The sequence below is a fragment of the Nicotiana sylvestris genome, chromosome 3 (genome assembly GCF_000393655.2).
Source record: "Nicotiana sylvestris chromosome 3, ASM39365v2, whole genome shotgun sequence".
Classification (NCBI taxonomy): Eukaryota; Viridiplantae; Streptophyta; class Magnoliopsida; order Solanales; family Solanaceae; genus Nicotiana; species Nicotiana sylvestris.
The window spans coordinates 19435140-19449796 of record NC_091059.1 but is presented as its reverse complement, the minus strand read 5'-3'; the positions used below and the strand labels follow the sequence as shown (position 1 = coordinate 19449796).

Genomic DNA, 14657 nt, shown 5'->3' with positions numbered 1-14657 from the left:
ATGTAAAGATAAATCTGAACAAAAACACTATTCAAAATCCGGAAAATACTCCAGCATAATATACTGGAATTCCAGTATAATGCATAAGTATGCTGGAACTCCAGTATATTATACTGGAGTTCCAGTATAATATACCGGTCCAGCATAATATGCTGAAAGTTAATACACAGGTGCACCGATTTCCAGTATATTATTCTGGAACTTTCCGTGTTGCAGCAAAATAATGGCTATTTTTCAATGACTTTGCAAAAGGCTGGCTATTTTTCAATGACTAGTCCGAAAACTGGCTAGCCCGTGCTATTTTAACGTATTACATATGTGAAAGTCCATCTTAAGAGGTCAAAAAATACATAATTCAGGTTGGGATGTTTGAACCTCTGAACTTGGAAATGGGAAGTATCAATTTCTGGAACGACCCTTGAATAAAACACAACACTCCTAATCGAAATTTTATTTGGACCTTTAAACAATCAAGAGGAAAGAGCTTTAACACACTATTTTTATCCAATAATATGATCTCTTTATCCAACATTTCTTTTCCATAACTTTACCTAATTCATAGTACATACATAAAGCAATAGTCAATAGTGTAGAGAACGGACTCCATATTTTGGAAATATACCGCTGATGGAACCCCCTAGCACTAATTCAGCTTATAGAATTGTCTTACCTCATTACAACAATAAATCACAACCAAAACTATAAATGGTTATGGAAACTAAAAACTCTAAACATGCACAAATTCTTCCCCTGCTAGCTTGTCATGACAAACTTCTAACAACCAAAGTGCTCCATGATATATAGAGGCATTACTCCAAATGAAGCATTATGCCAAACTTGCAGCATCCATATTGAAACCATTGATCATGTTTTATACACTGTCAAGCTGCTTCTAGTTAACTTCTGGAATCAATTTGGACACCATCCTCGATCCTACAAAACAATCCTTACGAATGATGAACAATGAATGCATTAATAATGATAATAACAATGCGAAAGATAAGCGGACCTGGAATTTAGCCAATGTTTCTTTTCATTTAGACATTGGAATTTTGATAAGAGATGGACCTTAGGACAAACTCAACATCAGGGATAAAAGAAACCAAATAACCCATCAACGCATATGTGGGAACTAAACACTGACCGGACATTTGGAGCGTGAACAATTAAAGATGGGGCCCAACATCGTATAAATCATGAATTGGGATCAGCCTGACTCTTATATTATGATAAGAAAATAAACCTTAGGCCTAACTCAGCCTTAAAAGCTAGCTCATGAGGTGAGTATTGTCGAAAACCATATAAGGATACCAAATAACCTATCACCCATGATGTGAGAACTCAATGGTGGCTAAACATAAACAATGCTTTCGGTAATAATAACAGCTTATCACCCCAAATTACAATAACAAGCTAAGAGCTATAGAGTTCATTGTCATGACTAATGATAAGTAAAGAGACAAGAAAAGTCTCATTATAAGCTCATTCCTTGGCTACCCCCAGAAAATTGACTTGTAAATAGCTAATCATAGATGGATTCCCTTTAGGTAACCCACGTCGGGAAAATTTGTGGTGTAAATTATATTAGAATAAGGACACCAAATGTATTATCGTTGCAAAAGTCTCACCGCTCTACAATGGAATGGAAAGTTGCCTTGAAAAACAGCTTAATGCCTCTGGTAATTGAAATTGCATGTAATGGCTGATGTTCTGGGCTATTCGGCTTAAATTAAGAATGGAATTTATAATCCTACAATACCATGTACATGCACATACGCCAGACAAACGTTGTCATCCACGTACCCTCATCCTGAAACTATAGTTCCATATTTCTACAACAAGACGCCCCACTAATAATAGCATTTGATAAAATAAGAAAATCAACAAAAAGAAGACAGAAATATAGTCAAAAACCTGAAACCAAAGATCAGGAGGAGGACATGCAGCAGCCACCTCTGCCACCAGAATCTGAATCCTGGCCAGGAACTATGATCCTTGTTCCCTTGAGAGATTGTGACTTTGGGTACTCTGCACCTTCTTCTGCAGTGAGAGTTTTCTTGCCAACGATTTGATAGATTTCTTTTAATATTGACATAAATGCAGTCTCGACGTTGGTGGATTCAAGTGCTGATGTTTCCATGAAGAAAAGATTCTCCCTTTCTGCGAATTCTTGAGCATCTTCAATTGGTACTGCTCGAAGACTCCCTAGATCACATTTGTTTGCGATGAGCATTATAACAATGTTCTTATCGGCATGACCCCTTAATTCCTCCAGCCATCTAGCCATATGATCAAATGATTGACGTTTTGTCAAGTCGTAGACTAACATTGCGCCAACTGCACCTCGATAATATGCACTAGTCACTGCTCTATACCTGACAGAATTTTACTGTTAGAACTATGACAACACTATTTCATGTCACTGCAGATAATGAGAAGATATGTTCTAGTAATTCACAGCGTAAACTACACTTAGCAATAAACCTATACCTCATATCATTTGATCGCTCTTTTCTTTTCAAGATGTCCCAGAATGTTGTCACCTCTCCGAAAAAGGTAACCATTATTCCCAAACTACCCATTCTAGAAGCTTATTAGAGCTTCTTTTAGTGATTACATGTAAAAGGGCAATGTTAAAGAGCACAGAAAGCCTTTTACTTTTCTTATATTGTACAAGAAAGCAATGTAAGATAGATACAATGTCAGATCGAGGGAGTAGCTTCTCAACTAGACTAAATTCTCTTGAGTATTTCTAACCAACAAGATCAGGAATAACCAGCTTTGTATAGGAACTAAGTCTTTGAAACCTCTAGCAGTCGTTACTTCCAGCAACCATCCCAAACCTGGATAATATGTCCATCAACTGGGCATTGGCATGTAAATTGTAAAATAACAATTTTCACCAATCACCATCTCAACATGTTGAAGGAGAGCCTTGGAGCAATGGTAAAGTTGTCTCCGTGTGACCTATAGGTCACGGGTTCTAAGCGTGGAATCAGTCACTTATGGTTGCATCAGGGTAAGCTGCCTATATCATACCCCTTGGGTTGTGGCCCTTCCCTAGACCTTGTGTGCATGCGGGATGCTTCGTGCACCGGGCTGCACTTTTTTTTAACCATCTCAACATGTACAATGTAAATTTCCAAGATAGCGTTTTTCACGCTCTCCCTAATCTTAATACTGCTACCCTTTGATACAACCAATGACGGTTAGCGTACAGAAATATAATGTCAGCCTTCTGGCTTACATGTCATTTTTTATTTTGTTTGTTCATTTCTCCTTCACCAGTAGTCCAATACTAGCATTATTGTCGAGCATTTTCACATTCTGTGTGAGTTATCTTATTTGTTATTTTAATTGTCAGTTTCATCTTCAAGCTTAAAATTTTTGCACCTTTTGACTTCCACCAGTACTAGAATTTATGTATTGCCTTAGCACATTACTTAATAAGATATACCAGTTATTTGTACTAACTTTCTTACACTTTAAACATGGAACCTATTTGAATTTTTAAAATATTAAGATTATTTTATTAGATATGAATTTCTCAATCTATGTTAGTTGCTTATTTATTGTTCTGTTCCAAATTATCTTAAATTTTTATAGTTAGATGAATGTTCCTTTGTGTAGTGTTCTTTCTTTTTAAAATTATTTTATATATAATGGGTTTAAATGTTTTCATCAAAATAAGAATAGCATCATTATTTTGCTGTAGGATATCTGTCATATAGGGGTCTAAGTTTTAGATATTATAATACTTGGGATGTATCTGCAGTTCACAATTTCTTCTTTTTTTTCTTTTCTTTTTCCGGTGATGACTTTCGTATGTCAGTCTTAAAGTGGCTTTGCTTGTATAGGAGCGCATATAATATGCTAATAACTGTTGCATTTTTGTTGTTCTTTTGCTTTTCTTTGGAGATAGGGGCAATGCCCAACTCTTATTAGTTCTATCTTTCACTTCTCCAAGTATAGTTGGTTGCAAAATCAAAATGAGAAGCTTAGGGAATTTGGGACAATAGCCCCTACTGGCAGCTGCTTTGGCAATTTGCTTAGCAGTCGGCACTATTTTTGCTGATTACTCTTATGGTTATACTTCTCCCTCACCTCCTTACAACTCTAAGAAGTACTACAAATCACCATCTCCATCTAACTATCATATACCCGCTCCTTGCTACAAAAATCCAGAAAAATTTGCTGAACATTCTTCATCGCACTACTACTGCAAATCACATGTTCCTTCGAAGCACGACTATTATAAGTCGCCTATTCCTTCAAAGCAAGTCACCTACTCCTTCAAAGAGTTAATACAAGAAACATGCTCATTCAAAGAACTACTACACGACACCTGCTCCTTCAAAGAACTAGAACAAATCACCTACTCCTCCAAAGAACTACTACAAAACGCCAACTCCTTCAAAGCACTACTATAAGTTGTCATCCCCTTCAAAGTATTACAAGTCGCCAGCTCCTTCAAAGAACAACTACAAGTCAGCATCTCCGTCAAAGCAATACTATAAGTCGCTAGCTCCTTCAAAGCATTACTACAAGTCACATGTTCCTTTAAAGTATTACTCCGAATTGTCGGCTCCTTCAAAGAACTACTACAAGTCGCTAGCTCCTTCAAAGAACTACTACAAGTCACCGCCTCTTTCAAAGCACTACTACAAGTCATCATTGATTGCAAAGTACTACAAATCGCCATCACCTACAAAGTACTACAAGTCACCTGCTCCTACTAAATATTATAGGCCCCCCTCCACTTGCAAAATATTACAAGTTGTCAGTTTACTACAAATCTCCACCACCACCAACTTATTATGAGAAATCACCTTCATACTACAAGTCACCTCCACTCCCTCCAAATACTATGAGCAATCATCATCTCCTTACAAATCTCTACCACTTCCACTAAAATACTATGAGCAACCATCTTCATACAATTCTCCACCACTACCACCACTAAAATATTTCGAGAAATCACCAACTTATTATAAGTCTCCACCTCCACCATACTACAAAAGATCTACGCCTTCCTATAAATTTCCTCCACTCCCACCAAAATACTATGAGCAATCACTAACAACCTACAACTCGCTATCTCCACCAAAGACGTATGAACAATCACCATCAGACTACTCACCTCCACCACCAACAAACTGCCATAAGCAAACTCTGATCTATGTCTCACCTCTACTACATGAGAATTATGAGCAAATAATCGCCTATGCTTCACCTCCACCCTCATCAACATTTCCTCCACCAACCCATTACTAATTACTATGTCCACCATTTCCATGACTTTTATCTCCTCTTAGTCCTCCAATCTTGAGCATTCCATTTCCTCTTCCAAAGGTTGATGTATGTTTCTCGAAATGATCGATTGTGCTTATTGTGTGTTCAATGTTCTCTTCTTTTAATAATTTGTATTATGCATAATTTTAGATTTGAGAAAGATCCTCGAGATCGATATCCATCAGTTTAGCTAATTGTATCAAGATTCTTAATGGTGTAATCTCTTCAAAATTCTACTTTTTGTTAATTATACTCTCTTCTTCTTCTTTGTTCAACATTATTTGTTTTAATAGGCCGAATTCTCATTTGTATAGTATATCTCAAGGACATATATTCCAAACCCTTAGTTGAAGAGTGACCACCTCAGAGTTTTTTATAAGGCAGGAGATATATATTCAACAACCAAGCCAAAGCAAAGTTACATCAAGGGAACATCTTTGGTCTCTAAAGGAGAAGCATCAAATAAAGAACAGCTGCTAAACATGACTGGTAGGAATCCCAAGTTATACGAGTTGCATATAATAAAGTTATCCGGACAAGAGAGTGAGTCACTTTATTAGCATCCCACCTAGTTGTCTATATACACCTGAAGCCTAATTAGTCGTTCGAAGTACAACTCTAGTTGGTATTGCCCTGAAAACATTAATCCACTAGGTGCCTAAAGAATATCAATTCTAAATAGTCAAATTATTTATTTTTGCATTATAACCCATACTCATGAACCAGATGCGGATCTAGGATTTGAGGCTTATGGGTTTCTACCGTAATTTCAGATTAATATACAATAATAACTGGGTTCACAGTCAGATATTTACCAATATTTAGTGAATTTCTTAATATTAATACAGGGTCTACGCAAGAGTTACTGGGTTTCCAGGAACCCGTAGTCTATGCACTAGGTCCACCCCTGTCATGAACCATGACGAGTTCTTTAATTATTACTGAATTGTTGACAATTTTCAATTAACCGGTGAAGAAGAGTCCGTTAATGAAAATATTACTGCTCTCTCACCCTCCCCACCACCCTGCCTTCAATCTTTATCCTTCTAGTAATTTGACAACTTCTACTCAAATCCTGAAACTTGTAAGGTCTGTCAAAAAACAATATGAATGAACCTAAACTTATAATTGAAAAAGAACGAATCTATAGTTATGCTATACAAATTAATTAGTTTTTTTTTTTTTGGTAAAGAAAGGGTAACATTAGTAAATAAGGAGAAAGGAAATGTAGACCTTTCTTGGCCAGCAGTATCCCAAATCTGTGCCTTGACGGTCTTCTGATCAATAATTAGAGTCTTTGTCTGAAATTCAACCCCAATTGTAGCTTTTGAATCCAAACTGAATTCATTCCTAGCAAATCTAGCCAATAGTTGTGATTTCCCTACTGCAGAATCTCCAATCAATACAATCTTGAATACATAATCAATCTTTTGGTTGTAATCTCCATATAAATTTGACATTGTTTTAACAAAATCCCCTCCTTAATCAAAATACTTTCTTTTTTTTTTTGCCTCAACCAATACCTTTCAAATTTTCAGATTTTAGCATATGATTGATCCAAATTTAATAGAACAAAATCCCAGTCGGTAGATATATGGCAAATTTATCTTGAAATTGCAAAAAGACATGAAGGGTTCAATTTGGATTAGGGTTAAGCTTAGGGTTTGAGAAAAATGATCAGAAAATTTTGCTTTTGGTGGGAATGTTTAGCTTCCTCCATGCATTCCTACGTTAGAGGAGAGAACTTGGAAAGACCAACGGTTAGTGCGGGACCCATTAACCATCTTTTTGAGTGCGAAGCAATAAAAGTAACAAAAAAGGATTCTTTTTTTTTTTCTTTTCTTTTTGACAATTTTTTATTTTAGAAATTATTTAAAAAAATTCAACAGGAATTATTTAATCTTATTATTTTTATTGTACTTTGTAAAGGTATATATGTTGAAATTCACTTGAAATAAGAAAAAATGAAAACGAACACGTCGAACTCTCACCATTATTTATTTAAAAGGATAATTTTATACTTTTTACATTATAATTCGTTTACATGTATTAATTTTTTAAATTTCTTGTCCGGTCAAACAATTTCTCATAAAATGATAGAGAGTATAACTTTAGAGGATAACCATCTTATGACTTTTACCCTAATTTTGCTTACAAATACTTTAGCTTTTCAAATGCCTAGGTATGTCAAAAAAAAATATAAATTAATCAGTTTACCCCAGTAAAATCTTTTTATTTTTATTTTTTATTGGAGACACCCAAGTAACTCCTTTGAGAAGATTAGACAAAACTTTTTTTCAAGTGCACCTATAGTCATTCTTAGGGATACTATTTAGAGATTAGCCAGTATTTATTTTATCCTGAAATTTTAAATTAAAATCTTTAACTTCGGGATAACTCGGGATATTTTTTTCCTGAAAATTGAACTGAAAACGTGAAATACAGGATACACTGGCTAATTTCTAAATAGTGGCCTTTTATAGTGGCTACAGGGTGTCATATCTACCAAATAGTCTATGTTAATTGAGTGGGCTCTTCACGAAGGGTTTTTTGCATCTATACCCGATTTTGGGGAGAAATTCAAAAATAGCCAGATTTACAACTGGTCGTTCAAAAATAGCTCAGTTTCAAAAGTAATCAAAATTTAGCCACTTTTCATGCAAAGATAAATCTGAGCGAAAACGTTGTTCAAACCCGAAAAATATGCGAGTATATTATATTGGAGTTCCAGGATAAGTATGCTAGAACTCCAGCATAATATGATGGAGTTCCAGCATAAGTACACTAGAACTCCAGCATAATATACTAGAGTCCAGCAAGCATAATTGTCTAGTATAATATACTGGAGTTTGGAGCACCGGTGCTCCAGTCTCCAGTATATTATACTGGAGTCAGCAAAGTATACCGGTCCAGCATAATATGCTGGAGTTCATACACAGGTGCACCGAACTCCAGTATATTATGCTGGACCGGTCTCTGTTGCAGCAAAATAGTGGCTATTTTTCATTGACTTCGTAAACGCTGGCTATTTTTGAATGACCAGTCCGAAAACTAGCTATACCGTGCTATTTTTACTGGATTTTGGGGTCACAATTGAACCTATACCCACTTTGCAAAAATATTTGCAAGTCTACCCACTTTACGATCAACTTCAGGTATCGGGTTTGAAGTTGAAAAAATTAGTCTGAAGTGAAAAAAATTACAATTCAGATGCACGTAAGGCCAAATAGGTCTGAAGTGCAACCAATGATTTTATGCACTTAAGGCCAACAAGTCTGAAGTGAAAAATTGCATTTCATATGTACTTAAGGCCAAAAGGTTTGAAGTGCAACAAACGTTTTTCTACACTTAAGGCCAATAAGTCTGAAGTGAAAAATTACACTTCAGATGCACTTAATTAAGGCCAAATAGATCTGAAATGCAACCAATGGTTTCATGCACCTAAAACCAATAAGCCTAAAGTGAAAAATTGCACTTCATATGCACTTAAGGGCAAAAGTTCTGAAGTGCAACAAACGTTTTCCTACACTTAAGGCCAATAGTCTAAAGTAAAAAATTACACTTCAGATGCAATTAAGACCAAAAGGTCTGAAGTGCAACCAATGTTTTCATGTACATTAGGTCAAATAGGCCTGAAGTGCAAATTGCCCAAAAATAAAAATTTGTTATTCGAACTTTAACAATCCAATATACTATTTAATACCTAAATCTACTCCAAATGAGATAAAATTTGAAACATAACCTCCAAATATCATCAAGAACAAACATCAACCATTGATTTTTTAAAACAACAATAAATCTAACGAACCCATTTTACAATTAAGAAGAAAAACACCTAAGCAATAGTATAAAAAAACGCAAGAAGAAGAAGAAGAAGAAAATTAAAAAGTGGGTACAAGTTAAATGGGGCGACCAAATAGGATGCCCCGTGCAATTTTTACCTTCACTAAATGTAGAAGATGTTGTTTGGGCTTCTCACTTTTTCTTGACATCTCTAGTTGTTCTATATATTTTGAACTTCCTTTTGTTGATTGATGTGGTGTGTAAGAAAATTAGAGGGCGACCAAATAGGACGCCTCATGCAATTTTTACTTTCACTAGATGTAGAAGATGTTGTTTGGGCTTCTCACTTTTTCTTGACATCTCTAGTTGTTCTATATAGAGAAACTTTCAGAAACCACTATGTTTTAGTGGTTATTAGCTAGTTGTAGCTACCATTTATTATATTACTTCCTATAACTATGTTTTCAGGTTTTTTAGAGCGTATTCCATGTATTTAAGCTACTGTATTCATGAATACAATAGCATTTTTCGGCGTGAAACAGAGGATTACGGCTAGACAGATTATTGTATTCGACTGTATTCATGGCGTGAAACAGGGGATTGCAGCTAGACAGATTATTGTATTCGCTTATATTCAATTGTATTCACAATATGTATTTGTGAATACAGTAACATAAATAGCGCAATTCATGGTCTATTCAGCTATTTTTAAACGAAAAATGAATCAATTAACATAATAGGCTCCTAATATAACTCAACAAACACAATTATAAATCTGAATACATAAAAACACATAAATTATATTAATTAAAAAAATATATGAATACATTGATGGAATATAGCGAGACAGAGGATACAATATTATGGAATACAACGAAATACATTGAAATACAATAAAAAAAGAAGACAATGAATACAATGAAATACATAGAATACAGCGAGATACATTGAAATGCAATGAAAAAAAGGTAAACAGACTCTTCAAGTTGCCCACCCCCAAACTCCGTCGTCTTTGTTCAAGAATAACTCTAATATCGTTTCGTCGAGAGGGCCACAATTCTGACTCGAAACGTCACTATTCCCATTTCGATCAAGAACCCAGTCCAAAGAGATCTAGGAAGCATAGTAGAATTTGAAAAATTTGCTAAACAATGGAGATGAATTATGGAAATGTCACTATTCTTTCATGGAAAACTTGTTAACAATTATGGAAGAAAGCGAGGGAGTGGGGCAAAATCCACTGCAATTAACGATTAAAACATCGATATCTTGTGGGGAGAGATTGGTTTCGGCTAAAAGGTCTTCAAATACAGTAAAGAGTGACATGTGGACTTCTTTGATCAAGAACCCAGTCCATGAGGAACTAAATGCTCGGGTAGGGACTGGTAAGATTCTCTAAAATCTCAAAACCCTAGTCTTTGATAAGCTGGCATTGAGAGAAAGGGTAGAGAAAATCTGAAAGAATGAGAGAGAAAAATAATACAAAGCATATTTTATGGATAGGAGGTGACCATAAATAGATATTTGGCTATAAAAATCAAAACGTGGCTATGGAATATAATTTTTTAAAAGGATATTTATTTAAAATAAATAAGGTATCAACCTTTGCTATAGGAGGTAAAAATTCCTTCTGTATATTATGAACTTCCCTTAGCCGATTGACGTGGTGTATAAGAAAATTAATTATAGTATAAAATTTCGTATTAGGTTATACAATACTTGATAATAATTCTTGAATCAGGGATAGTTAATCCATGTATTATTTTATACATTAATTAATTTATGTATAACTTTATAGATAATTCGACATGGAATAGCAATACATGTATTAGGTATACCAAAATTAAATTTCGTAAAGACAAAAATACCCTTTCTATTTTCATTTTAGACTAAATCAAATGCTCGATATGTCTCTTTTCTCTATTTTTTAAAACCTTAAAATCAAATGTCACAACAAAATTCTATTGGAATAGTGACGGCGCCTAACCCAATCCACTACATAAACCAACCAGTGTAAATACAACTCAAACTGAAGATCATCAAATAATAATAAAATAAGAATGCAAATTTAATGCAAACTACCTCAAAAATTAGTAATACAAGTCATAAGCTACTAAGATATAGAATATAATATTGGTATGAAAAAAATGCATTATATATTTGAATACATATATATATATACACACACCGAGAGAGAGAAACACAAGTTCTAAACTACCATGAACACGATAAAAGCTAATAACTGAAATGTTAACGTATCTTCAATGCTCGCTCCCGAACTCCGCAACAGCTGAGCTCTAAAATCTATGCGTAAGGTGTATAGGTGTAGTATGGGTACAACCGATCCCATGTACCTAGTAAGTATCAAGACTAACCTCAACAAAATAGTGACAAAATTTTAGTTAAAGATACTCACTTTATATAACCGACACAACTCATAAGCATATATAATAACAGAGAAACAATCAAGGAACAACAAATATCAATAATAAGGTGCACGGTCAAAGAGGGGGATAATAAGCATGCTTTTTCGGATAACAAGGCCAAAAGCTTATACAAATGTACCAATTTGGAATATAAAGGAGAAATGCAACACATAATAAAGACTCAAACTTTACGTCAATCTGATACTCTCCAAGTGTCCAACCTACTATCAAATTACATGCATATATAAAATGCATGAATACACATATGTAAATTATATGATTAAATGTCTGCATGAGTCTAGAATGTTCATGCATAATAAAGAAACTCAAACTTAGTACCAAACCGATGCAAATCCATGTGTCCTGCACAAATACATGTGTCCGACATAAATTCATGTGTCCATTGCGCGCACAATGCCGGTGCAGAATTTCAGTAGTCAGTGACTCTAGAGGGATGGATTCATATTCACACGCAGTCAGTATGTAAACCATATGCCTGAATAAATATCTCAATACAGGAACGTGAATTCACACACCAACAAATGTCTCTATCAAGAACGTGAATCCACAAACCTAAACAGAACCTCAATACAGGAACGTGAATCCACATGCCGAAATTGTCAAAATGAATGATGAGAACTATATATATATATATATATATATATATATATATATATATATATATATATATATATATATATATATATATGTTATATCTCACGTTTTCGTACGTTAAAGTTTCGTCTTCAGTTGATTGACGTAGACTCGGGGATGAGATTATCTTGAGGTTAACGTATTTATGCTAATTATAACAAGCGATAAGTAAGTGTCATGAAGGATAAAGGGTACACGAATTAAAGAGAACGAGTTTCGTTGAAGGTTGCCGATTTGAGATAAAATACGGGTCGAGCGATAATATCCGATATTTATAGAGTAGTACCATACAAGGTACCATATGACCGTGACAGTATGATGTATAAAGTATATTAAAAAAGCGAGTAGTATTTTCAGGTAATTTGAGATAATTCTTAATTATGCGGGCAATTGATTAATTATCGGGTAATGGATATTGCCTAATTACCTAATAAGTGGATAAAGATTAATAATTCTTACCCCACCCCTCAAAAAATGTGGCAGCTCGCCACAACCTAAGGCAAATGACTCCTTTGTTATTTTGATAGGTGACAACTAAGTTAGCCAATAAAGGGACACTACATTTCTTATAATCATTACACAATTCTCACCATCAGAACATTAGGAACTCTTTACAATTCAAAGACATTAGAATTTTGCAATCCAAAAATATTCTTAACATTCTTGGAAATGTTAGCCATTTTCAAGCTTTCAACAAAGCTCATTTTTCATTTCTTGAAAACAAAGACACCAACAGAACGTTAGAAACAAGACATTAGCAACAAGATTTCTTGCAATCAAATTCTCCTACAAGAATATTATACGAATTTTTCCCTACTCCAGGTATGTTAAGGCTATCACTTCTTTCTTTTCGGCATGATCCAAGTTATATAGAAGAAATGAGCAAACGCATAGTTTTCATAAACGACTCTATTCATAGAAATACTAGGGATCTCTATGTTCTTGATTCCCCATGTGACATATTATTATATCTTTTGTTCATGGGTCTCAAAATAATACACAGTTGATAAAATTTATCAAAGGGAATATTGAGATTATTAACATATTTTCATGCATTTCATGCATTTATACAGGTACAACGACCCATGACCAGATGACATTATATACGCGTATTTATATGTATATATATGTGTCACGACCCAAAATCCCAACCCGGTCGTGATGGCGCCTCTCGTGAGGACAAGGCCAGTCAATCAACAAAACAGTACATCTCTTTATAATTACTTAGCAGGAATAAGTCTAAATCATGGGCAATATAATCTTAAATGCGAAATAAACGTGATAGAACAAGGAAAACCCTCCCAACTCAGCCCGAAATCGGGGTGTTACAAGTCATGAGCTACTACAGAGTATACTAATATTTTACAAAGTCTGGAATTATCATAAATAACAAAGATAAGGGAGAAAACGGGGCTGCGGACGTCAACAGCTACCTCGTTACTCCTAGTCACCGCCTGGTCTGGAAAGAATCAGCGCTCAGGAGCGAACTCAGCTCTGCCTGTATCTGCACACATGGTGCAGGGAGTAATGTGAGTACTCCGACCCAGTGAGTAATAAAAATAAATAACGACTGAAAACATGAAATCTCATAACGGCACAATATAGCGCTATCCCAAGCAGTAAAATCAGTTATACAGTAAAATAGTGAGTATCAGATAATTCTTCTTTTAAAACAGTAAAGACAAATAATTTCCACAGAAAGGATAAATCAAAAGCTTGCCCCTCGGGCTCAATATGTAAATCTCAGTATAGTATCAGCCCCTCGGGCTCACTCCCAACTCACCAGCACACAACATCAGCCCCTCGGGCTCACTCCCAACTCACCAGCACACAACATCAGCCCCTTGGGCTCACTCCCAACTCACCACACACAAGCAACGGCCTCTCGGGCCCACTCCCAACTCACCTGGGTACCCTGCGCTCACTGGGGGTGTGTACAGACTCCGGAGGGGCTCCTACAGCCCAAGCGCAATATCAATAGGCCTGAAAGCCTTCACACATCACACACGAGGCCTGAAAGCCTCCTCATATAACACTCGAGGCCTGAAAGCCTCCTCACATCACTCAACATATCCTCACGTATGGCCCTCGGCCTCAATCAGTCCAGAAAATAATCATAAGCCTCTTGGGCATCAGTAAAACAATAGTGCTCAGCTCAACAGCATTATAAATATCATTAAATCTCGAGTTGAGTATAAATGTAGCTGAGTTCACAAAATAATATAATTCAATTGGACTGAGTTCAAATAATATTTCAATTCGTGAGGAAAATAGTGATGTAAATTCACAAAAGATTTCAGATAATTGGCACGAAGCCCAAATATGGCAATAAGCCCAATCATAGTGAAAAACAATAAATCTTTATCAATTACGCGGTAAAAATATCAACTGGGATGGACCAAGTCACAATCCCCAATAGTAAATGACCCCGCGCTCGTCATACAACGCGTGTCTCATCTCAACATAGCAGTATGTTGTGCAATCCGGGGTTTCAAACCCTCA

The 14657-nt window shown here is 35.4% G+C and overlaps 1 protein-coding gene and 1 pseudogene across 1 annotated transcript; one reads left to right on the top strand and one right to left on the bottom strand.

Annotated features, from left to right (window-relative positions):
* Positions 1–483: 483 nt before the first annotated feature.
* Positions 484–6841, bottom strand: LOC104215107 (ras-related protein RABA4d-like). The gene is made up of 3 exons (XM_009764856.2): positions 6526–6841; positions 1915–2375; positions 484–933 (listed from the first exon to the last, which is right to left on the bottom strand). Exons 1-2 carry the CDS (start codon positions 6750–6752, stop codon positions 1928–1930), a joined length of 675 nt encoding a protein of 224 aa, XP_009763158.1. The 5' UTR covers positions 6753–6841; the 3' UTR covers positions 484–933; positions 1915–1927.
* On the top strand, positions 3990–5274 carry LOC138886813 (extensin-1-like; annotated as a pseudogene).
* Positions 6842–14657: the final 7816 nt, after the last annotated feature.